This window comes from Scyliorhinus torazame, chromosome 11 (genome assembly GCF_047496885.1).
Source record: "Scyliorhinus torazame isolate Kashiwa2021f chromosome 11, sScyTor2.1, whole genome shotgun sequence".
NCBI lineage: Eukaryota > Metazoa > Chordata > Chondrichthyes > Carcharhiniformes > Scyliorhinidae > Scyliorhinus > Scyliorhinus torazame.
Window position 1 is genome coordinate 101,539,787 of NC_092717.1, and position 26,168 is coordinate 101,565,954.

General features: G+C 47.4%; 1 protein-coding gene across 4 annotated transcripts in view; it reads left to right on the top strand.

Annotated features, from left to right (window-relative positions):
* The window catches only part of ube2wb (ubiquitin conjugating enzyme E2 Wb), a 155,780-nt gene that overhangs the window by 52,874 nt on the left and 76,738 nt on the right, over positions 1–26,168 (top strand). For 3 of the 4 annotated variants that reach the window (XM_072467544.1, XM_072467546.1, XM_072467545.1), the window contains exons 3-4: positions 5,146–5,248; positions 23,938–24,093. In XM_072467544.1, the coding sequence (XP_072323645.1) occupies positions 5,146–5,248; positions 23,938–24,093 (259 nt within the window). Of the gene's footprint in view, positions 1–5,145; positions 5,249–23,937; positions 24,104–26,168 lie in introns of all 4 variants that reach the window. The other variant, XR_011933360.1, reaches the window with a different exon arrangement.

Consider the following 26,168-nt stretch of genomic DNA (forward strand, 5'->3'; position numbering starts at 1 on the left):
GGCATTCATTGCGGGTGCGGCGGTTCCTTCCCCAGTTTGTTCGATCTAACGAACTTATCAGCCTCCGCTGGGGTGTTAAAATACAGCTCTTTCTTGAACGTGGGGAAGAGTGAGCTTTGAACGTGGGGAAGAGTGAGCTGTTCGTGGTCCATGGAAGGGGCCAGTAGGAGAGACTGAGGGAGCTCCCGCTCAGGATAGTGGAGAGGAGCTTTCAGTACTTGGGGATACATGTGGCCAGGAACTGGGATGCCCTGCACAAGCCCAACTTAACCCGGCTAGTGGAGCAGATGGAGGGAGAGTTTAAAAGATTGGATATGCTCCCGCTTTCCCTGGCAGGACGGGTGCAGACTGTGAAGATGACTGTTCTCCCCACGTTCCTCTTCGTATTTCAGTGCCTCCCCATTTTCATCCCCAAGTCCACCTTTAAGCGGGTGAATAGGATTGTTACGGGATTTGCGTGTGGGCGAATAAAACCCCGCAAGTCAAAAGGGTATTCTTGGAGCGTAGCCGGGGGGGGGGGGGGGGGGGGTGGCTCCCCTGCCGTTCTCGCCGGCGCAATACACCACAAGTCCGGTGGTGACGGCAGCACTGAGAATCTGGGGGCAGTGGAGGAGACACGGGAGGGGAGGGGGGGGCCTCGATGTGGACCCTGATACAGAAATAACCACAGATTTGCTCCGGGTAGGATGGATGGGGGGGTACCAAGGCTGGTAAAGGGCAGGTATTAGGAGGATGGGGGACCTTTTTATAGCCGGGGTTTTCCCCAGCATGCAGGCGCTGGAGGAGAGGTTCAGCCTGCCCCCGGGGAATGCGTTCAGGTACCTTCAGGTTCGGGACTTCCTTAGATACCAGGTGGGGACATTCTCGCGGCTGCCCCCACGTAGGATCCAGGATAGGGTGGCGTCTGGGTAGGGGAGGGGGAGGTGTCGGACATGTATCAAGAGCTGCAGGAGGTAGAGGAATCCTCAGTGGAGGAGTTGAAGGGCAAGTGGGAGGAGGAGCTGGGTGAGGGCCTGTGGACCGATGCCCTGGGCAGGGTGAACTCCGCATCCTCATGTACCAGGCTCAAATTCATCCAGTTTAAGGTGGTGCATCGGGCGCATGTAACGGCGGCAAGAATGAGTAGGTTTTTTGGGGTGGAGAACAGGTGCCTGAGGTGTGCAGGGAGTCCAGCGAATCATGCCCATATGTTTTGGGCATGCCCGGCGCTTAAAGGATTCTGGCAGGGGTTTGCAAGGGTGATGTCTAGGGTTTTGGACGCTCGGGTGAAGGCGAGCCAGCGGTAGCGATATTTGGGGTGGCGGAGGATCCGGGAGTGCAGGAAGCGCAAGAGGCCGAGGTACTGGCCTTTGCCTCCCTGGTAGCCCGGAGACGGATTTTGTTAATGTGGAGGGACTCGAAACCCCCGAGCGTGGAGACCTGCGTTAGCGATATGGCAGGGTTCCGCAGCCTGGAGCGAATAAAGTTCACCTTGAGAGGCTCTTTGATGGGGTTCTCCCGGCGGTGGCAACCTTTCCTTGACTTTCTAGGGGAGCAGTAAGTGTCAGCAGCAGCATCCTGGGGAGGGGGGGGGGGGGTTCAGGTAGGGGGGAAGGGGGGGTTCTGGTGGAGGGGGTACTGTTGATATAATGTGAGTTGGGCATGGAGACAAAACCCACCTTGTTCTTAAAAAAAATAAAAATTGTGTTTTGTAAATAGTTTTATTGTAAGCTTTGGGCTATGCTTATTGGTTTTTTAAATTACTATCTGTATTTCTATTTTTGTTATTTAAAAATGCTGATTGGAAAAACTTGAATAAAACATTTATTTTTAAAAAAAATACAGCTCTTTCCTCTTAAATGTTACCCAGAGTCTGGCCGGGAATAACTTCCCAAATTACACCTTGCTTTTGTAGAGTTTAACGGCATCTTCTACACAAATACTTATGACATCAAGCTCTACCTTCACATCGCCAATGTCAACCCTTTACTGCCTTTTTGTTTGATGTTGGGTAGTTTTGAATGAGCTGTAATTTATCCAAGTCAAACATTTGTAACACTGAAGCCATCATTCTTAGACCCTGCCAGAAATTCCATTGCCGTGCCACTGATTCCAACCCCCTTTGAACATTATCTCGAGCTGAGCCAGACCATTCACAGCCTCCGCATTCTTGATTCCAACCTGAGGTTCCAGCACATCATGATTTCCATCAAATAGACTGCCTGCTTCTACCTCCAGTAATGTTCCACATTTGTGTCCCTTCCTCATTCCATGTCTGAAACCCGATTCATGCATTTGTCTTCCAGACTTGACTATTTAATGTTCTTCTGACCAACTTCCTCTGCTCTCCATGAACTTCAATTCATCCAAAATGCTGTTGCCCAATTCTGCGACAGGTCTTGCTAAGCTACATTGGCTCCTTGCCACCTAGCGCCTTCCAACTTTCATTTTAATGCTAAACTTCTTCAGGGCTTTTATTTGTCCCTAAATTTCCAAGCCCTTCCCCACTGCCTCAAAATTTATGTTCCTCTGAATCTGGGCTTTTCACAGAATTTACAGTGCAAAAGGAGGCCATTCGGCCCATCGAGTCTGCTCTGGCCCTTGGAAAGAGCACCCTACCTAAGACCACACCCTCACCCTATCCCTGTAACCCAGTAACTGCGTCCAACCTTTTTGGACACTAAAGGCAATTTAGCATGGCCAATCTTTGGACTGTGGGAGGAAACCGGAGCACCCGGAGGAAACCCACGCAGACACGAGGAGAAAGTGCAAACTCTGCACAGACAGTGACCCAAGCCAGGAATTGAACCTGGGATGCGGGAGCTGTGAAGCAACTGTGCTAACCACTGTGCTACCATGCACCCCTTATGGCCCCTTCTCCAATTCACCACTCAATTGCTGGTTCTGTCTTTAGCTGCCAAGGCGCCCCATGTTCTGGAGTTTGATGCCTAACCGTTTCACATTCTTTGCTTTTAAGATCCTCTTAAACGGAATCTATTCATCACAGCCTTTTCATTAACCCATCAAATATTTTACACAATACTTCATGCCAGTTTTCAAAATTATGACTCGACTGCTTTGGGAAACTTTTCTATGTTAGAGATGCTATATGAATCTAAGTTGTGGAGAGGGGGGGCGAGTTGGAAGGTGAGTTACTTGCTGCAGAATTCCCTGCCCTGCCCTTGTAGCCACAGTATTTTTATGGCTAGTCCAGTTCCAGGGGGGGTTTGGCGATAGTAATTCCATTGAATTTCAGGGGTTGATGGTTAGGTTCTCTTGTGGGTGAAGGCCACTTCCTGACACTTGTGCGGCCCAAACTTACTTGCCACTTGTCAGCCCAAGCCTGGCTATTGTCCACGTCCTGCTGCATTTGGACATGGACTGCTTCAGTATCTGAGGAGTCACGAATGTGTTGAATGTTGTGCAATTATCAGCAAGCAAGCAACTTCTGGAGCACATGTCTTGGGTTCTATTGCTGGAATATTGGCAGGGCCCATAGCCGTTGCAATATCCAGTGCCTTCAGTTTCTTGTTACCACTGGATTTGGAAAGACTCTGGAACTTAGATGTGATCTGTTGATTGTGGGATCGCTTCTCTGTCTTGTCAATTATTTATTTTGCTGTTCAGCATGCAAGTAGTCCTGTGTTGTAGCTTCACCAGGTTAAGCCTCATTTTTAGGTATGCCTGGTCCTGCTTTAGGCATGCCCTCCTGCAATCTTCGTTGATCCCCTGCCTTGGTGGTAATGGTAGAATGGGGAAAAATACCAAGCCATGAGGTTACAGATTGTGGTTGAATACAATTCTGTTGCTGCTGATGGCCCACAGTGCTTCATGAAAGCCCAATGTTGAGTTGCTAGATCTGTTCAAAATCTTTCCCATTTAGCACAATGATAGGGCCAGACAACACAATGGATGGTATCCTTGATGTGAAGACGGGACTGTGCGGTAGTCACTCCTTTTGGAGGAAACGCATCTGCGGCAGGCAAGTTGGTGAGGATGAAGGGCAGATACGTTTTTCCCTCTTTGTTCTCTCACCATCTGCTGCAGACCCAGCCTAGTTGCTAATAGTCGTGCAACCATGGACATTAAAGTGTCCCTCCCACCAACATTCTGCACTCCTGCCACGCTCCGTGCTTCTCCAAGTGTTGTTCAACATGGAGAAGCCAAAATGGTAGTCCGTAGGAGGTAACCTTGCTAATGAAACACTAGTTCCAGAGTCTGTTGAGTATCCTGAACTCCCTCCTGACTGCAAGCCAATTTGCTGGGTCTATCCTGATTGTGGGATAGGACATTATCTGTAAGGTATGATTCCATAAGCATCACTGTGTCTGGCTGTTACTTAACATATTTGTGCGACAGCTCTCCCAACTTTGTCACACGTTAGTAAGGAGGACTTTACAGCATCAACAGGACTGTTGTAATATCTGGTGCCGAGGTTGATGCAGGGTGGTCCACCTGGCTTCACTCTTTTTAGACATTTTAGAGGTTTGACACATCTGAGTGTCTTGTTAAATCATTTTTGAGGGCAACCTGAGTCGCATGTAGACCAGACCAGGTAAGGACGGCAGATTTCCTTTCCTGAAGGGCTTTAGTGAACCATAGGTTTTTTTTTGCAACAATCAACAATGGTTTCATTAGACTTGTAATTGCAGATTTTTATTGAATTCAAATTTTGCCATCCACCTTGGTGGGATTCAAACCCAGCCCGCAATGGATTATCCTGGGTGTCTGGATTACTCGTTCAGTGACAACTCTGGTGCTGTCTCCCTCTGCTGTGGGAGATTGATAAAGTTGAAAATATGCAGGAGGAAGCCATTCGGCCCTTCAAGCCTGCTCGATCATTCATTATGATCACGGCTGGCCATCAGATTCAATACTATGAACCCCCCCTTCCGGCCAAAAATGCCTTGATTACTGTCGCCCCAAGAGCTGTATCTAATTCTTTCTTGCGGATCTGTGTTCTTCCCTCTGCATATAGTAGAAATAGTGCTGGTCAAGTGGGTTATTAAAGGTGCAGTTGCATGTCTCATCACTTTATGTTGCAAATTATCTCATTATTTTCCTCAACAGAAAGTTAACTAGGTGGCAATGTTGCTATGTTGACATGGATATGCGATAAATAGTTGCACTTTTATACAGACCACATAATTAATTTTATTTTTGCAGGTGGATTGTAGACATGGAAGGAGCTCCAGGTACATTATATGAAGGAGAGAAATTTCAGCTTCTCTTCAAGTTCAGCGGCCGTTACCCTTTTGATTCACCTCAGGTAATACTTATACACAGAACCTGATGGCTGCAATAATTATTCCTGGAAGTTTATTTTTAACTACTTGATAGGCAACTGGTAAAATTAATATAAAATAATAAATCAGAACTATATGGAAACCCACATAACCCCATGCTTTATTATCTGTATTCTTCAATTTGGTGACCTACATATTACCCAATCGTACAAAGCTCACTTGAAAGCAGTAGCTGATAAAAATTATTTATCAAGTTTTGATAAATTTATACTAATATATGATAAATGCCATGATAAATGTCGATTCTTAATTCCGTTGAGAGCCAAGCTGATTACCGAAAGTGCAGGAAATAAGAGGGGTAAAGAGAATAGCAGGGAAGACAATTGTGTGTGGCTTATTCAGGATGAAAATTATCTTGAGACAGTGGGGCATGGCTGAGGTACTAAATTAGCACTTTGACGGCATCCTCTTTAGTGAAGACAGATGCAATGTTGTAAAAACATGAGGAGGATGTCAAGAAAGTGAATTGAATAAAAACAGAAATTTGGCACGGCTGAAAATAGAAAAGTCATCTGGTCGAGATGGGATACATCCTAGGATCTTGAGGCAACAAAGGGTGGAAATTACAGGCTCTGGCAAAATCTTACGATCCTCCTTGGATTTGGGAATGCTGTCATGGGGCTGGAGGATTGCAAATGTTATACCCCTGTTTTTGTGAAAAGGATAAATCCAGCAAATACAGGCCAATCAATCAGCCTAATGCTGGTGAAGGAGAAACTTAGAGACATATTCACATAATTTATGAAGGGTCCAAATATTGTGCAAGAACCTGCAAGGAAGAGGGAACAGAACAGTGGATGATAGAGGGAAGTGATTGACCACTCCGACATCACGGTTACAGGTGGAGGGAGCCTCTGTACTGGAACTGTCCAATATGTACCTGGTATTTGGGACTGGAATGTGGATAGTCAGTGACTCTTGGAGCACCAGTGAGTTCAGGGGGAAAGGAAAGGATGGTGATGATCTGAATCCAGCAACAATAATGGTTTTTCAGAAAAGGTGAATGGAGTAGTGGGAAGGACATCAACTGATGTGTCTGGAGGGTGGGAAATATCCGAGACCTGAGAAGAGAATGAAATCTAATAAACTGAACAGGGGCAGAAAATAATGAAAGGTTATTAGAAATAGGAAGGAGGTTTAGAAACCGTGAGAGATGAAGTCAATTGCGAATAAGAAAAATATAAAAACAATGCAATTCTATATGAATCTAGAATTCATTTAAACACATTTTGAAAGCCAGAAAGATGAGAAATGCAATATGGTATTTATAATACAGGACCTTAAAGCCGAGTTAAAATCAAATGATTTTTAGAGGAGAGAATAGTTGTAGATTCCATTCATATTGAAGGATTCCAGGATAGCTCAGGAATAAAATAAACTGAAATTTAACGCGTGTCATTTTGTAAAATCTACCTGGGTGCTGTAGCATTATAAAACCCAATTTTCCAACTGAACCACATGGAGAGGAATTAAGACGGGGATCAAAATCCTGGTCAGAGAGCCAAGTTTTAAGAAGGAAGTTGAGAGGTTTCGAACATAGGTCGGCTAGGTGGGACAACCTTGGCTCCAGGGACCCAGATTCAATTCTGACCTTGGATGAGTGTCTGTAAAGTCTGCACGTTCTCTGTGTCTGGGGTTTCCTCTGGCTGCCGCAGTTTCCTCACAGTCCAAAGATGTGCAGGTTGGGTGGATTGGCCATGCTAAATTTCCCCTTAGTGTCCAAAGGGTAGGTGGTGTTATGGGGATAGGGTGGGGGAGTGGGCCTGGGTAGGGTACTTTTTCAGAGGGTCGGTCCAGACTCTGGACCGAATGGCCACCTCCTGCACTGTAGGGATTCTATGCTCTATTAATCTGACGTAAAATTATTTGGGGCTTGGAAAAAAATTGTTGAAGCAAATTGTATTTGACTAGTTTTGAGTTCTTGATGTTATGGAGAGGGTTGATGTGTATGTAGACTTGGCAATTGATGAAGTGCCACATAATATACTTTGCAAAATTGCAACCCTTGAATCAGAGTCAGTGACAGTGGGGATATAAAATTGGCTAAGGGGCAGAACGTTGTGGTAAAGGTTGTTTTTCAGACCAAGGAGTTTCCCAGACTCCGCGTTGGAACTGTTGCTCTTTTTGGTATTTATTAAATATCTGGACTTTGGTATACAGGGCATAATTTTAAAGTTTGGCAAAAATGTGAAACTCTGCAATGTAGTAAATTGTGATGCAGGTAGTAACAGACGTCTTCATAAGGTCATAGACTAGTGAAATGGACAGACATGTGGCTGGTGAAATGTAGTGCAGCGAAGTGTGAAACAATTCATTTATGTAGGAAGAATGAGAGGCAATATAATCTAAAACAGGGTTGTCCAACATGCCAGAATCCGGCTTGCCATGCCTCCCTATCTGGCCTGTGGAATCTCTGTTCAAAATGCACTTAAATGAAAGCGACAAATCTACAAGGGGCTGCTTCCCCAATCACAGGCCATTTCTCTCCCGCCTATGCAAGCAAGTCAAGACTATCATCAGCAAATGCAGGGGAGAAACATTCTGTGATTGGAGGACCAATGGGTAATGTGAAGGTGAGTGGCCATGGTGAATTGTTTCTCAGCCTTTGGCTCCGGCCTGTCTCTTGCCCTCCCGTGCAAGCACCAGAACCCTAAAGCAGGCCAGCAGAGGAGGAAAACACAGGCTGAAAGGCAACCTGCTTTTTAAAAGGCATACAGGATTGTTGTAAATAGTGGAACTAAAGCAAGGGAGTTAGGCTCAATCTTTCTAAAACACCAGTTAGTGTTGTAACCAATTCTAGGCACTTCGGGAAAGATGTCAAAGCTTTTAAAAAAATATTTTTATGTGGAGAGACTAGAAAAACTGGATGTGTTCTTGGTGGAACAAGGAACATGAAAGGGAAATTTGATAGAGGTGTTCAAAAAAAGGATTTTGGTAGTCACTGTAGAATGGCTTCCAGGGACAAGGGACATTAAGCAGAGGACACCATCTGAGGTGGGATGAGGCAACAAATACAGAACTAGTTAGCCTTGGATTGCACTGCCTGTTACTCTGGTAGAAGCAGATTCAATAATTTTCAATGGGAAATTGGAAATAATTTAACAGGGAAAAATCTACAGAACAAAGTAAGAACATAATAGGAGCCTGTGTCATACTATGCCCCTCTAGTCTGTTTTGCCTTTAAGTAAAATATTGGCTGACGTTCTCCATCAATTGCACTTTCCCGTCCTGTTCCCATTTTTTAAATTTCCTTTGATGTTCAAAAATTGTATCAGTCTTGACTATAATCATTGCCTTAACATTACTGCGCTCTAGGTGACAGAATTCCAAAGATTCAGAACCCTCAGAATGATAAATCTATCTCCGTCCTAATAACTGGCTACTCGTTCTAAGCTTTCCAGCCAGAAGAAACAGCCTCTTGGCAGCCACTATGTCAAACCCTCCATGTACTAATGAGGTCATCTCTCATTTTTCTAAACTGCAGAGAGTTTACGCCCATTCTATGCATAAGACATGTCTCGTCATAGGAAATCCTCTCATCACAGGAATCAATCTAGTTAACCTTTGTTACCTCCTCTAAGATATGTATATCCTTCCTTGGGTACAAAGAACAAAACTGTGCGCAGTACATGAAGTGTACTCTCACTGAAGTTCCATATCATTGTAGCAAGACTTGCTGACTCTTGCACTCCAACTCCCTTGCAATAAATATCAAAATACTGTTGCCTAATTACTTGCATGTTAACTTTTTGATTTGTGAATTGCGACACACAAATCCTCCTAATAACAACAAACACAGTGGCATAGTGATTAGCACTGTTGCCTCACAGCGCCAGAGACCTGATTCAATCCCGACCTTGGGTGACTGTGTGGAGTTTGCACATTCTCCCTGTGTCGGCGTGGGTTTTCTCCAGGTGCTCCGGGTTCCTCACACAGTCGAAAGATGTGCAGGTTAGATGGATTGGTCATGCTAAATTGCCCCCAAGTGTCCAAAAGTTAGGTGGTGTAATGGGGATAGGGCAGGGGATTGGACCTAGGTAGGATGTTCTTTCGGAGGGTAGGTGCAGACTCGATGGCTGAATGGCCTCCTGCACTGTAGGGGTTCTATGATTAACTAGTCTCTCTTTTTTAAAAGTGCCCTGCATTTCCATTCTTCCCACCAAAGTGGATATTTTCAGTCTCATTATATTGGCCTCTTTTCTATCTACTCAGTTAAATAATGTTGCAGTCTTTTTGTGTCCTCACAACTTGCCTTCCCAGTTAGGGGAGTAAATTCCAGGGATAGTTTTCATAATGGCATAGTCATGATGGGTCTAATGATTCCTTGAATTGTGAAAGAAAGGCACTTTTTTGCAAAGTGGAAAATAAACACCCCAACACGGACAAGAGAGATATCAATTGCCTTCTGGTTGTGTTAATAAGGTGTGAGAAAGTTTCAGTTGGAGGGTTTCCTGTTGTCTCTTTGATATGGTAGATGTGGTGTAATAAATGCATTTGACAATTCAAGCTAGAAGTACTTGATACATTGCATTAAATGAGGATATTATTAGCAATAATTTTAAACTTAGTATGCTATTGAAAGTCCTGTTATACGTCATTCCACAAAATGTACTATTTACAAGGGCTTTTTATAATGAGACTAATAATAAAAGGGCGACTTATCAATTAAAAGATTTCTACTTGATTGCAATCTGGAGGAACCGGGACGGCAAGCGCATTTAGAATCTCTGGATTTCAGGGTGTAATTGATCATGTGAAGTCTGCAAAACATTTTGTCTGTGCAGAGAAATAATGACAGGAGACGCAGACAGTTTTGCCATCATGATCGCTACAAATTATAGACCATAACCTTTCAACTACTTACTGTGTGATTTTTTTTTTTTTAAAGTAATTTGCAGCTGTGGTCTCCAAACAGTCGATCATGATGAACCGGTCAATCCCAGAGTCTTAAGCCAAGATTCTGTATGGGGGGGTTTATGGTAAACCTAGTCCCATTGGTGGCAAATGCAAGCCGCTGCAGAATTTTAAAAAAAGAGCAAAATGTTGGCACACAGACCAATCAGAAACTTTTGTTTAAACAAACCAATTATCCACCCAAGACATTGTTACTGAACTGCTGCACCACTGGCCAGTCTGCTTGGTGTCGAACCGCACCAAAACCTGGAATAAGCTGGGCGTTGTCATTTTGGCTTTAGAAAATGCAAGCGAGGAGCAGGGACATCCAAGAGGCCTAAACCTACCATTTCTACCAAAAATGGAAAGTGAATTTCTTTTTGCAAATTTCAAAGATAAGACCATTTGCCTCTGTGTTGTTTGGTTGGGGGGGGGGGGGGGGCAACCGTTATTTTTTTTGCTTTGTGTTGTTTTGTTTTATGTATAAAATGTTAAAAAAACAAATAAAAATATTTAAAAAAAAGAAAATTCGACTTTACTAAAACCACCAAAAAATGTACGGTACGGATAACGCTCATCTATAGAACCCTCAGTGGCTCCTCCCCCCTCAAGGGGAACTTAACCGTCTTAAGATACAGAAACTCTTCCCCCCCCCCCCCCCCACCCACAAAAAATGTCTCCAAATTTGGACAGGACCAGAATGTATGTACATGGTTCGCCGGGCCCCTCCCATACCAATTGCAAGTGTTCTCCACCCCATCAAACAACCAGCTCATTCTTGACCTCGTCAGGAGTGCCCTGTGCACCACCTTTTAAAAATTTTTTAAAGAGCACCCAATAATTTTGTTTCCCAATTAAGGGGATATTTAGCATGGCCAATCCACCTAAACTGCACATCTTTGGGTTGTGGGGGTAAGACCCATGCAGACATGGGGAGAATGTTCAAACTCCACACAGATGTGACCCGGGGCTGGTATCGAACCCGGGTCCTCAGCGTCATAGGCAGCAGTGCAAACCACTGCGCCACCATGCTGCCCTCCACCTTTAATTGTATTAATCTTGCACACAAAGTTGAGGCATACACCCGCCACAAAACCTCACACCATAACCCTTCCTCCAGCGCCACCCCCTCCCACATGGCCGCAATCCCCTCCAACAACGCTGAATCCTCCTCCAAAATCTTCCCATAAGTGGCTGAGATGGGGCCCGCTCCCTCCAACCCCATCACCGACATCACGCCCTGCAACAATGAAGGCCAATGTCACCAGAAACTTTGGGAAAACCTTCCTTGCAAACTCCCGCACCTACATATACTGCCCCCCCAGTGGAATCCCAAACTTCAGTCAACTCCTCCAAGCTTGCAAACCACCGTTCCAGAAATAAGTCCTTCATTTCCACCAACCCCTGCCCTGGAACCTAGCATCCAATCTCACAGGGACAAGTATGATTCTCTTGGATCGGCATCAACTTCGACCTTGCCCTTAGCTTAAATTGCTACTGAAATTGCATCCATATCTTCAATATGGCCACCACCACTGGACTACCCGAATATTTCCCTGGGGCAAAAGGGAGCGACGCCGTTGCCAGCGCCCACAGCCCTGACACCTGAAAAGAGCCTACCTCCAATCTCACCACATTACCTCCGGCTCCCTACCCCAGCCCTGCACCCTCTCTGCATTTGCCTCCCAATTATAATACATCAGATTCAGAAGAGCCAAACCCCCTGACTCGCCCTCTCTGAAGCACCATCTTCCGACTCCTTGCTACCTTACCTGCCCAGGCAAACAATTAAATCAACCGTTCCACCCACATAAAAAGCACTGTCGGCAAGAAGACCGTTACACTGGAAAAAAAATAATAACTGGGGCAAAATGTTAATCTTTACTGCCTGCACCTGGCCTGCTAATGATGCGGCGAGGTTCCCCTGACCCTGCACACCAGACTTGTAAAATGTATGGAGCCGGGCCCAATCTTGAGCCACCTGCACCCCCAGATAGCTGAAGTAGTGGCCACACGAAACGGCAATCCCCACCAAGCCAGCTCCCGTCCCTGGCAGGGAGACCAAAAAGCACTCGTTCTTCAAATTCAATTTGTACACCGAAGAAGCCCCATTGAGCAGCCCCATTATATCCCCCACCATACAACAAAAGATCGTTCCCAAGTACCCCCCCCCCCCCCCATCCACTACTGTCCCCCTCCGTAAAAGCAAATTACTGCGGAGGTTGTAATCTGAAACCAAAAGGGAAAATGCTGACAAATCTCAGCAGGTCTGGCAGCATCTGTAGGGAGAGAAAAGAACCAACGTTTCTGTCATAATATACTGTAGCCGGTTAAAATGGCTAACTCCCGATTAGAATGGCAAACGGAAGAGGCTGATGGGAAAATCAGCCAACAGGACTCAAACAGACAGCTGAAGGTAAAACCGTGTATTCGCCTCTGGGGAGGCCAGACAGAATCGATACCTGCAGCCATCAACACAACAACACAACCAGCCATCTGCATACTAATTAGCAATCCCTGGGAACAATATGCTACAAATTAGACACACAAAGTCAACCCAGACTTTTCGGCGCCAGCAGGGGCTTATACAAAGAGAGGTGAATGACCACCTCGAAACCGCCCATCGATCAAGGAATCGCTCCAGCATTGGAGAATATCGAACCAAGTGATTGGGACGAAGTCCAATCACTTGGAACCAGGTACAAGGTCCACCCTGAGAGGCGGGAAGCCCCTGGGGACTATAGGAATAGGGGCCAAGTTCAAATCAACCCTTCTTCTCCTCTCTCCATCCTTCGAGACCCTTCTGCTGACCTTCTGCAACAGCCGCTAGAATCGTAAGCCTTACTTCAACGCTCGCTACGAGATGGGCGCTCCTGGCTATCGACCTGTACCAGCTTTGACTCCCGCAGGCTCAGAACCCATACGAAAGGCCATTTGTTTCCCTGACCTGGTGGGCCATTTCCAAAGTTAAGTATTGGCCTGTTAGTTGTAGGAAGTAGCTTAGAAGTAGAATTAATGTATAAGTATTGATTACTGTATATAATAAATGTGCGTTGATTTAACTCTTACTAAGCGGTGTGTTGGATTATTGATCGTTACTCTGACTTGAACCACGTGGCGGTATCAGAAAGATACCTGGCGACTCGAGCAAAGGTGATAGAACAAGAGCAATTAGACTAAGGCTAAAACGAGCAACAATACACCAGTATATCATGGTGCAGACACACACACACACACACACACACACACACACACACACACTGATGGTCATGCAGTGGGACCAATCAGCATACACAACACCGCAGCCAATCACCAGTGAGAGCGCACGCACTATAAAGATGGGACAGGAGAGTTCCCGCTCATTCTAGTAGCAGCCAGCTCGGAACACAGAGCTCACAGCCTGCAACACAGACATTCACCATGTGCTGAGTGCATCACCTGGTTAGGACTAGGCAAGGGTCAACAGTTAAAGCTGGTATTGCATTTACCCACAATTCAAGGATGTTAATATAATTAACCTTATAATAAAATAGAGTTGCACCACTTCAAGTGTTGGTGACCTGTTTGTGATCCAGAACACCCAACACATCAGTTTCGAGTCCAGATGACCCTTTGTTAAAGTAAAAGACATAGAAAGTGGGTGGGGGAAATGAAAGATGAGTCATAGCCACAGAAACCAAGAGAAACCCTGTCTGATCTCCTCCAACCACCTGTGGGGGCGGGGGGGGGGGGGGGGGGGGGGGGGGGGGGCACTCCTCCAACACTTTGGCAAGAATCTGGGCATCCATATTTAACAGGGATATTGGCCTTTAGGACCCACTCTCCACTGGATCCTTATCCCCCTAGCTACCGCATTCTCAAAGTACTCCACCAACAGCGACGCCGATACGTCCAAAAGCTTCTTTTAAAATTCCACCGGGAACCCACTTGGCCCCGGTACTTGACCTGCTGGCATCTTCCCTTTCGCTTTCCGAACCTCCTCAATCCCCACTGCCTCCTCCAACCCTGCCCTATCCTCTTCCTCAGCGGGACATTCCAGCCTCTCCAAAAATCCGTCATATCTGACTCATCCCCTGGGGACTCCGACCTCTACAACCTTTATAAAATTCCTCAAAGGCCTTATTCACTTGCTCTGGTGCAGCCGCACCCCCCCCCCCCCCCCAAAAAACCACACACACACCCCAGACCCGAACAATATCCCGGGAGGCCGCCTGGCGAAGCGACTGGCCTTCTTCCCGTACTCGTACACCCCTTCTCCTGGCCAAAATGTTCCGGAGTCGGATCTTCCGCATACCTCCCTTCAACTGACAAAATGTTGTCTACCTGCCACTCCTCTCTTCCCTATCTACCTGCGCCTTATAAAGGATTATCTCCCCTTACAACCACCTTCAGCGCCTCCCATACCACTGACGGCATATCCTCCCCATTTTTATTGAACCCCGCATAATCGTCAATCACCTTTTTTTATGTTCCCACACCATCTGCAAGCAGCGCCACATCCATCCTCCACTCCGGCCTCGGTACATGCCAAGACCACATCCACCAAGTGTGGAGCTTGATATGAAATAACGATCACAGAGTATTCCGCTTTCCTCACCCCCGACAACAATGATTTCCCCATAATAAAGAATTTAATTCTTGAATATATATTATGAACCCTTCCGAAGTCGTACGTAGTCCTTCACCATCAGATGGGTCTCCTGCAGCAGCAGCACATCAGCTCTAAAGTTCATTAAATTTCCTGGGCCCACCATCCACCCAAAATCGGCTCCACTCCACAATTGGGACCAAGCCCTGTTCCTAGTCACTTATCAACCAACTACAATCCCCCCACACCCGCCAAGCCAGAAACCTTCCAACTACTTCCTCTTGAAACCGCTCCCCATCTCCCACCATTTACACATCCTAGGCTTGTCTGAACCTATCCACACCAGGCTCGGATGGTCGCAAGACCTTCCCCTTCATCTGATAGCTATGAAAACAGACTATTCCAGTTCTTGGTTAAACATTTGCCTTTGGCTTCGGCTGGAGCAACCGATTAGCCCTATCCAGCTCAAAGAAGGAGATGTCTTCCTCCTTCCCCAAACATTTGGCGAACATCCCCGCAAAGCACTCCGTTGGCCATGGACCCTGCAACCCCTCAATCCAAGATTCGGCCACCGTGACTTATTCTCCAGATCCTCCACTTGGGCTCTCAGCCGTTCATTGCTTTCCTCCACCTTCAGCAGCTCCTCTTCCAGCAAGGCGAGCTGGACGCTGTGCCACGACAATGACAATGCCTCCTCCACCTCCATCAACACCTCACCATGCACCCGCACTGTCTCTGATCTCTTTCCAAGAGCCTCCTTTATCGAGGTCAGCGTATCTTCCACCAACAGTTCGAGCGTTCCCATCATCTCCTCCCCAGCTCAAAATGCTTGGCAAACTGCTGCTCAAACTCCACCGCCATCACGTGGCTGGTCCACCGTAATGGGCAGTACCCCACCCTGTGAGCTTGCTCCTGCCATCTTTCCTCACAGAACACCGCACCGAACCTGGGCCTGCAGGTAGGCTGGTGCTCTTTTTGTGCCATATTTTTTTGTTGGGTTTTCAACATCCTCTAATTCCCACTACTTTATTGAAGACAGTTCACAAAGTTCCCCCCAAAAGTGGATGAAAAGGGCCAAAAAAACGAGAACTCTGGCGCAAGGCACCCACTGTGCCACCTCCACCTTCATGTCGCCATCAGATGTCACCGTAAAGCCACATTTTTAAGATTGGATCTTGCGCAGCATTTAGCTTGTAAAACTGATCGTGTGTTTAAAAAGGCTGGAGACACTTCCGGTTGCGGCGATGACCAGCTAAGCCGCACATTTCGGCGGCTCCAGGTCCAACGGACCTTCGGGCTCTTTTAAGAGCCCCAACGGGAAATTTTTGGGCGACGAAACCCGGTGTGGGGTGAGTGAATTGTGTGTGTGTGTGTGTCCCCCAACGAAAGAGGAAAATATCGGCGTGAGGAATCTTCGACGAAAGGGACAGAAAGGAGAAGACACAAGATGGCGGCGGAGAAAGCCCAGACGACATGGGGGCCCGAGCAAGACGAGTTCCTGAGACGGTGTGTGGAGCTACGAAAGAGGGAGGTGCTGACCCCGATGCTACAGGCAATTGAGGGGCTCAAGGAGGCACAAAGGACCCAGGAGACAGAGCTCCGCATGTTGGAGCAGAAGGTGACGGATAATGAGGACGAGATCCTGGGCCTGGCGGTCAAAACACAGACGCACGAGGCACTCCATAAAAAGTGCATGGAAAGGATTGAGGCCCTAGAAAACAGAGCGCGAAGGAAGAACCTTCGGATACTGGGTCTCCCTGAGGGAGTGGAAGGAGCGGACTGTGGAGCTTATGTAAGTACGATGCTAAGCTCATTGATGGGAGCTGAGGCCCCTACGGGCTCCTTGGAGGTGGAGTGGGCACATCGGATCCCGGCGAGAAGACCAAAAGCGGGGGAACCACCCAGGGCGACAATCGTGCGATTTCACCGCCTTAAAGATAGAGAAGAGGTCCTGAGATGGGCTAAAAAGGTGCGGAGTAGCAGATGGGAGAATGCAGTGGTACGGGTGTACCAGGATTGGAGTGCGGAGGTGGCGAGAAGGTGGGCGAGTTTTAACCGAGCCAAGGAGGTGTTACACAAAAAGGTGAAGTTCGGGATGCTGCAGCCGGCACGACTATGGGTTACGTACCAGGAGAGACACCATTATTTCGATACGGCGGAAGAAGCATGGACCTTTATTAAAGAGGAGAAATTGGATCGGAACTGAGGGACTGATACTGTAGGGAATGTTACTGTTATTGTTATGGTTGATGTAAATAGAGAAGTAAATTGGGATGGGGGGAGACACTAGGAAATGTGGGCGCCGGTGAGGGGGGAAAGAAGGGACATAGGCGGAGAATGAGGAATGGGAGGGGGAGGGGAAAGGGAGCTGCGCCACAAGAGGCGGGTCAGATAAAGGGATGTTCCCGTGCCAGAAAGATTATGGGGGGGAAGACTGGCGCAAGGCGGATAGGAGTTCCCCACACGGCGGGGTCAAGGAGTGAGCAGGAGTAGCCGGGTCAGTTGAAGTCAGCTGACTTGCGGAAGTAATATGGGGGGAGCAATCACGCTAGAAAGGGATCTAGCGGGGGGGACGGGGGACGGGGGGGGGGACAACTGGGTTGCTGCTGCGGAAATCAAAAAGGAAATGGTTAAAGAGTGGATGGACGGGGACGGAATGCGACGCCTGGGGAGCGAGTGGGAGCGCGGAGGCGGGATATGGGACTGGCCTAGAGAAGGGGATGGCTAGTCGACACGGGAGGGGGGCAGGTAGCCCCCTAGTGAGGCTGATAACGTGGAACGTGAGAGGCCTGAATGGACCGATTAAAAGGGCCCGAGTGCTCGCGTACTTGAAAGGACTAAGGGCAGACGTGGCTATGCTCCAAGAGACGCACCTGAAGGTGGCGGACCAAGTTAGGTTAAGGAAAGGATGGGTGGGACAGGTGTTCCACTCAGGACTAGATGCAAAGAATAGAGGGGTGGCCATATTGGTGGGGAAACGGGTCGCATTTGAAGCAAAGAACATCGTAGCAGATAGCTGAGGTAGATATGTAATGGTGAGTGGCAGGCTGGAGGGAATGGAGGTCGTGTTGGTTAATGTATATGCCCCGAACTGGGACGATGCGGAATTTATGAGACGGATGTTGGGTCGTATACCGGACCTGGAGGTAGAAAACTTGATCTTGGGAGGGGACTTCAATACCGTGCTGGACCCAGGGTTAGATAGATCCAGATCAAAGACCGGAAGAAGGCCGGCAGCGGCCAAGGTGCTCAAGGGGTTTATGGACCAAATGGGGGGTGTGGATCCATGGCGATTTCTTAGACCGAGGGCCAGGGAGTTCTCCTTCTTCTCCCATGTCCATAAAGTGTACTCCCGGATAGATTTTTTTGTTCTGGGAAGGTCGTTGATCTCAAGGGTGGAAGAAGCTGAGTATTCAGCCATAGTGGTTTCGGACCATGCCCCACACTGGGTGGACCTGGAATTAGGAGAGGAAAGGGAGCAGAGAGCACTCTGGCGATTAGATGTGGGATTGATGGCGGACGAGGGAGTGTGTGGAAGAGTGCGGGGGTGTATTGAGAGGTACCTGGAGGCCAATGACGACGGGGAGGTCCGTGTGGGAGTGGTATGGGAAGCACTAAAAGCGGTGGTCAGAGGAGAGCTGATCTCCATTGGGGCCCACAAAGGGAAAACAGAGGCCAAGGAAAGGGAAAGGTTACTGGGGGAGATTTTAAGGGTGGACAGGGAATTTGCAGAGACCCCGGAGGAGGGACTGTACAGTGAGAGGAGACGACTCCAGACGGAGTTTGACCTCTTGACCACCAGAAAGGCGGAGGTGCTGTGGAGGAAGGCACAGGGGAGGAGGTATGAATATGGGGAAAAGGCTCGTCGCCTGCTGGCTCATCAGTTGCGAAAGAGGACAGCGGCGAGGGAGATAGGGGGAATTAGAGACGAAAAGGGAGCCACGGTGCGAAGAGCAGGGAAGATAAACGAGGTGTTCAAGACCTTTTATGAGGGACTGTAGAGGTCCCAGCTCCCAGAGGGAGAGGAGGGGATGCGGCAGTTCCTGGATCAATTGAGGTTCCCGAGGGTGGAGGAGCAGGAGGTGGAAGGCCTGGGGGCACCGATTGGGGTGGACGAGGTTATTAAGGGGCTGGGGAACATGCAGGCGGGGAAGGCTCCGGGACCAGACGGGTTCCCGGTGGAATTTTATAGAAAATACGTGGACTTGTTGGCCCCGTTGTTGGTGAGGACGTTCAATGAGGCCAGGGAAGGAGGGACTTTACCCCCGACAATGTCGGAGGCGACGATATCGCTAATTCTGAAGAGGGATAAAGATCCATTGCAGTGCGGGTCCGAGAGACCTATTTCATTATTGAATGTGGACGCCAAATTGCTGGCAAAGGTACTGGCATCGAGGATAGAGGACTGTGTCCCGGGGGTGGTGCACGAAGACCAGACAGGGTTCGTAAAGGGGAGACAACTGAATGTCAACGTGCGACGACTATTAGGGGTGATAATGATGCCCCCAGTGGAGGGGGAGGCAGAGATAGTGGCGGCAATGGATGCAGAGAAGGCATTTGATAGGGTGGAGTGGAGTACTTATGGGAGGTGTTAAGGAGGTTTGGGTTCGGGAACGGGTTTATTAGCTGGGTCAAACTTCTTTATGGGGCCCCAACGGCAAGTGTAGTCACGGGTCGGTAAAGATCGGAGTATTTCCGACTATATAGGGGAACAAGACCGGGATGCCCGCTATCTCCACTGTTGTTCGCGTTGGCAATTGAACCTCTGGCCATGGCGTTGAGAGACTCCAGGAAATGGAGAGGGGTGATTAGAGAGGGAGAAGAACACCGAGTCTCGCTATACGCGGATGACCTACTGTTGTATGTGTCGGACCCAGCGGGGGGGATGATAGAGGTCATGCAGATATTGAGGGAGTTCGGAGATTTCTCGGGATATAGGCTTAACATGGGGAAGAGTGAACTATTCGTGATACACCCAGGAGACCAGAGTAGAGAGATAGAAGGCCTGCCTCTAAGGAAAGTGGAAAGAAACTTCCGATACCTGGGGATTCAGATCGCTAGGAGCTGGGGAACCTTACACAGACTTAACCTGACACGATTGGTAGAACAAATGGAGGAGGACTTCAAGAGGTGGGACATGCAGCCTCTGTCGTTGGCGGGCAGAGTGCAGGCAATTAAGATGATGGTCCTCCCGAGGTTCTTATTTGTATTTCAATGTCTCCCTATACTAATCACTAAGACCTTTTTTTAAAAAATAGACAGGAGCATCACGAGCTTTGTGTGGGCAGGGAAAGTCCCGAGGGTAAGGAGGGGGTTCCTACAACGTAGCAGGGACAGAGGAGGATTGGCGCTACCGAATTTGGGCGACTACTATTGGGCCGCCAATGTGGCGATGATTCGTAAATGGATGATGGAGGGAGAGGGTGCGGCGTGGAAAAGACTGGAGAGAAAGTCCTGTAAAGGGATGAGCTTAGAGGCGCTGGTGACGGCGCCGCTACCGCTCTCACCAAAAAAGTTTACCACGAACCCGGTGGTGGCGGCAACATTGAATATCTGGGGACAATGGAGGCGACAGAGAGGTGTGCGGGGAGCCCTGGTGGGGTCCCCAATCAGGAACAACCATAGGTTTGCCCCAGGAAGAATGGATGGAGGATTTCAGAGCTGGCACCAGTTGGGAATTAGGAGGGTGAGAGATTTATTTATAGATGGGACGTTTGCGAGCTTGGGAGCATTGGAGGAAAAGTATAAGTTGCCCCGGGGAAACTTCCTTAGATATATGCAGGTGAGGGCGTTCACAAGACAACAGGTGAGGGAATTTCCACTGCTCCCGGCACAGGGGATTCAGGACAGAGTGCTTTCGGGGGTGTGGGTCGGAGAGGGCAAGGTGACAGAGATCTACCGAGAGATGGGGGAGGAGTTGGTCGGCGAATTAAAAGGAAAGTGGGAAGAAGAGCTAGGGGAGGAGATAGAGGAGGGTATGTGGGCTGATGCCCTAAGCAGGGTAAATTCCTCTTCCTCGTGCGCCAGGCTTAGCCTGATTCAATTCAAGGTGCTACATAGAGCACACACAACGGGAGAAAGACTGAGTAGGTTCTTCGGAGCGGAGGACAAGTGTGGGAGGTGCGGCGGAAGCCCGGCAAACCACGCACATATGTTTTGGTCGTGCCCGGCACTGGAGGGGTATTGGAAGGGAGTGACGGGAGTGATTTCGCAGATGGTGAAGGCCCGGGTCAAACCAGGCTGGGGGCTAGCTTTATTTGGAGTTGCGGATGAGCCGGGAGTGCAGGAGGCGAAAGAGGCCGACGTTGTGGCCTTTGCGTCCCTAGTAGCCCGGCGTAGGATTCTACTCCTGTGGAAGGAGGCGAAACCCCCCGGACTGGAGACCTGGGTAAACGATATGGCGGGGTTCATAAAACTGGAGCAGATAAAGTTTGCGCTGAGAGGATCGGCTCAAGGGTTCACCAGGCGGTGGCAGCCATTCCTCGACTAACTAGGGGAACATTAGAGGGAAGACAGATGACCAGCAGCAGCCCAGGGGGGAGGGGGGGGTGGAAGTTTTAGTTTATGTTAAACGATTAGATTACCATGTTGATTAGCCATTTGTTTATTGTTAAATTTTCTTTACTGTTATGTTTGATTTGTAAAGGGAAAAAATTGTGATCGAAAAAAATTTCAATAAAATATATATATTTTTTTTAAAAGGCTGGAGACAAAGGGCAGCATGTTAGCACAGTGGTTTGCACTGCTGCATCACAGCGCTGAGGACCCGGGTTCGGTCCAGCCCCAGGTCACTGTCCATGTGGAGTTTGCACATTCTCCCCGTATCTGCGTGGGTCTCACCCCCACAACCCAAAATGATTGGCCACGCTAAACTACCCCTTAATTGGAATAAAAAGGATTGTTTACTCTAAATGTATTTTAAAAACACGTTTGGAGACCACTGATTTACATGATGTGGACTCGCTGACTAAGCCATTTATTGCTGATCAGTAATTGCGCTTGAAGGTGATAGTGAGCCGCTGTCTTGAACTCCTGCAGTCCATATGGTGTAGATGCACTCACATTGTTAGGAAGGGAGTTCTGGGATTTTGAACAAGCAGTAGTAGTTAGTATGGCTTGGAGTGGAACATGCCGTGATGGGGTTCCCATGCATCTGTTGCCCTTGTCTTTCTAGGTGGTAGAGGTTGCAGGTTTGGGAGGTGCTGTTGAAGGAGCCTTGGTGAGTTGCTGCTGTACCTGTTGTATGCAGTACACACGACTGTCACTTGGTGGTGGAGGGAGTAAATGTTGAAGGTGGTGGATGGGATACCAGTCTAACAGGCTGCATTGTCCTCCATGGTGTCGAGCTTCTTGAGTGGTATTGGTGTTGCAATTATCCAGTCAAGTGGAGAGTATTCAATTACAATCAGAGTTGTGCTTTATTGTGAGACATACCCATCATGCTAAATGGGATAGATTTCAAACGGATATAGCAACGCCAGGTTGGGCAGCCATGAGGCTGTGGGTCATCAGCAACCACAGAACTGTGCTCAACCACAATCTGTAACCTCATTGTCCAGAAAATCTCCCACTCAGCCGTTAGCACCAAGGAGGACATGCCAAAGTTTGCAGCAGGCATATTTAAAAATGTGGCGTCAGCCTGGTGAAGCTACAACATATGCTGCTTGACACGCAAGTAGTCCAAAGCGACAAACAATAGGCAGAGCGTAGTCCTTCCACAACTAACTGATCAGATCCAAACTATGCAGTAGTGTCACATCCAGTCATGAATGGTGATGAACAATTAAGCAGCTCAGTGGAGGAAAAGGCTTCACAAATATCCCCATCCTCAAATGATGGTTGGGCCCAACACATCAATTCTTTGAAGATGTAACCAGTACCGTTGACGAGGGGGAGCCAGTCGATGTGGTATATTTGGACTTTCAGAAGGTGTTTGACAAAGTCCCGCGTAGGAGATTATTGCCCAAATTTAAAGCGCATGGGATTGGGGGAAGTGTATTGAGGTGGATAGAAAACTGGTTGGCAGAGAGGAAACAAAGAGTAGGAATTAATGGGTCTGTTTCAAATTGGCAGGCAGTAACTAGTGGGGTGCCACAGGGATCAGTGCTGGGGCCCCAGCTATTCACAATATATATTAATGATTTGGATGAGGGAACAAAATGTAACATCTCAAAGTTTGCAATTGATACCAAGTGGGTGGGAGGGTGAACTGTAACTGTTATCATCCCTATCTTTCATTACAAATGTCATGATAGGATAATTTAGATGCGCAGGGTTCTGAAAAATGACTAGTGATGCAGTGAATGTTGTTCTGTTGCAAATTCTTTGGCTGCTAGCAATATCTCAAGTCAGGGGCTCATCCAATGAAATATTGAAAAATACAATGAAAATATCGCAGTAGCCAAGTGATGAAAGAAGTAGTTTTCAATTATGGCATGGATCAAAGGCAAGCAGTATTTTAACACTTGCTATATTTTATGTTAATACTGAATCTGTGTTGCCGGGTGTCCAGTTGGGGAAGGATGAGGGAATCATTGTCAGGGTATTTAAAACCAGTTCACTGTGTCTGCGCCATGTTGGTTCACAATGGATTGCTCCAACAGACTTTTAAATAGTTTAGACAATTGCCATTTGAGCAGTTGCAGGGGTGGTTTTACTTTTAGCACTGCTTTATGATGAGCCCGTGTAAGTTTCATGAGATGATGGATCATTATCGTTTTTCCCATGATCCAGTCATATCATCTGTACAGTGAAATAACAGGAAAGAATATCAAAGTCAGTGTGCATTATAGTTTTCCCTTAACTGCACCTTTTATGCTAACATACAAGAAAAAAAGTTCTGCCAATCTATCAATAACTCCAACAATTGTGATAAGCTGCACATTCTCTTAATTCGAACTTTGTAATCTGATGACCAAAGTTTCTTTCATGAAAGTTATAATAATAGTATTTTATTCAAAGAATATGTTAACAGGCCAAATTCCAGTACGATTTGCATCAAGAAATTCATAAATTTCATACATAGACTAAGTAATCCAGTTTTAAAACATGGAAACGTGCCAATCACGTAATAACAAAGATGGGAATAAAGATTCAGCAGGTAATAAAGTTGTAAACAGATATGTAATTCAATTTTGTGAAATACTGAAATTGTTTTCCTTATTTATTTAGGTTATGTTCACTGGTGACAATATTCCAGTTCATCCTCACGTTTACAGCAACGGACATATTTGTCTCTCCATTCTGACAGAAGACTGGTCTCCAGCTCTCTCTGTGCAATCAGTCTGTCTTAGCATCATCAGCATGCTTTCCAGTTGCAAAGAAAAGGTAATCCAAGGTTAGAGTCAAAGCTGCAATTTATCAAATAAAATTTTCTTCCCCTTCCAAATCTGTATTTTTTTTAATTGGCAGAAGGAAAGAAAGATGAGAAATTACCTATCCTTGTGCATATATGAAGGATACCAGGAGAGCATTTTGCAGATATGATGTGCATTTAGCTGCACATGTTGACTTCATTATCATAGCTAGAAGCGAATCTTTATTTAGATCCTTCTCTTAAAAAGTCAGGAGAATACATTGACCACTCTTTTTGTGCAGGTGATAGTGGTTGATTGAGAGTGGCAGACTAAAACCTGGGAATTGTCTGCTTATTTATTGCTATGGCCAGGGAACAAAATGAGCAAGAAAATGACCGAGGTGATTGTCATAATATACACCAGTATATCATGGTGCAGACACACACACTAATGGACACACAGTGGGACCAATCAACACACACAACACCGCAGCCAATCACCAGTTAGAGCACACGCACTATAAAGACGGGGCATCAGAGTTCCCGCTCATTCGAGCTGCAGCTTCCTAGTAGGACAGAGTTCACAGCCTGCAGCACAGACATTCACCATGTGCTGAGTGCATCGACTGGTTAGGACAAGGCAAAGGTCTTTAGTCAAAGCTAGTATCGTGTTCACCCACAGTGAGAGTATGTTAAACTGTTAATGACTCAATAAAATAGTGTTGCACTATTTCATGTGTTGGTGACCTGTATGTGTTCCACGGATCCAGAGCGCCCAACACAACAGTGATGGCTTTGAAATTGGAGAAACAGTTCGCAAAGCATATGGAGGTGTTGAGGAATGGGATGACGGTGGCGTTGAAGGTGTTGGTGGCTGTGTCAAATTCAAAAAAATGTTGAGAGCAAGTTACGACAGATGCTGGATTCTGAAACAGAAAATACCAGACAATCTCAGCAGGTCTGACAGCAGCTGTGGAGAGAGAAGGGAGCTAACATTTCGAGTCTGGATGACTCTTTGTCAAAGCCGCTTTGCTACCTTCTCTCTCATAAGACATGATCCCTGATGGCTGTCAAAGGTCTCAGATTACTTAACAGCTTCTATTTAAATACTAAATATTGCTTTACTGAAGGATTAAGTTGTTTAGAAATGGATTAATGTGACTTCCAGTGGCGGCATTTGGGGGGAAGTCGCACGTTGGTAGCTCCTGCTCTAGGCTTGTTTTGGAGTTTAAAGCCTGGGGCAATTTTTTGATCGAGTTTTGGAAGGCATAAGGAAGGTGGATAATGTCAAAAAATCAGAAGAAAGCCGCCGTGAAAAAGGGTGGGGAGTGAGGATTCACCTTCGAGTGAAAGGGCCAACCGAGGAGATGGCAAGATGGCGGAGGCCGGGTCACTCGGTGGGGCTGCACTGCTTAAGGCAGAAAAGATGACCGAGGTGATGGCTTTGTAATTGGAGAAACATTTCGCAAAGCACATGGAGGTGTTGAGGAATGGGATGACTGTGGCGTTGAAGGTGTTGGTGATTGTGTCGAAAACATCGGCCGAGGTGCAGGAGCAGGGTGAGAAAATGAAGTGAGTGGAGGAGGCCATGTCGCAGCACAGCAATCAGCTCCCTTTGATGGGGGAGGAGCTGCAGAGGATGGTCGAGACCAACAAAGGGCTGGCAACAAAGTTGGAGGATGTGGAAAATTGATCAAGGCAGCAAAATGTGAGGATCGTGGGCCTGTCCGAGGGGGTGAAAGACCCAAAGCTGGCGGAGTACTTTGCCAAGATGTTGGCGGGGGAGGGCAATGATCCCTCGCGGTATGAACTGGACCGGGCTCATCAGTCATTAAGGCCTAAACCGAAGCGAATGAGCTGCCAAGAGCAGTGATTGTTTGCCTCCATAGGTACCATGTGAAGGAGAAGCGGGAGGTGCAGTGGGCTGGAGCTGATGTGTGTATTTACCAGGACTTAACTGTGGAACTGGCGAGGAGGCAAGCGGCTTTCGGCCGACACCCGCCACCCCCGCACCAGCAAGCTTAAGTTAGGTAATGAACGGAGGTGGGGCAGAGGGGCTGCGGACATTGGAGCCTGGTGAGCAGGTTTCGATGGGCCTAGGAGGTAT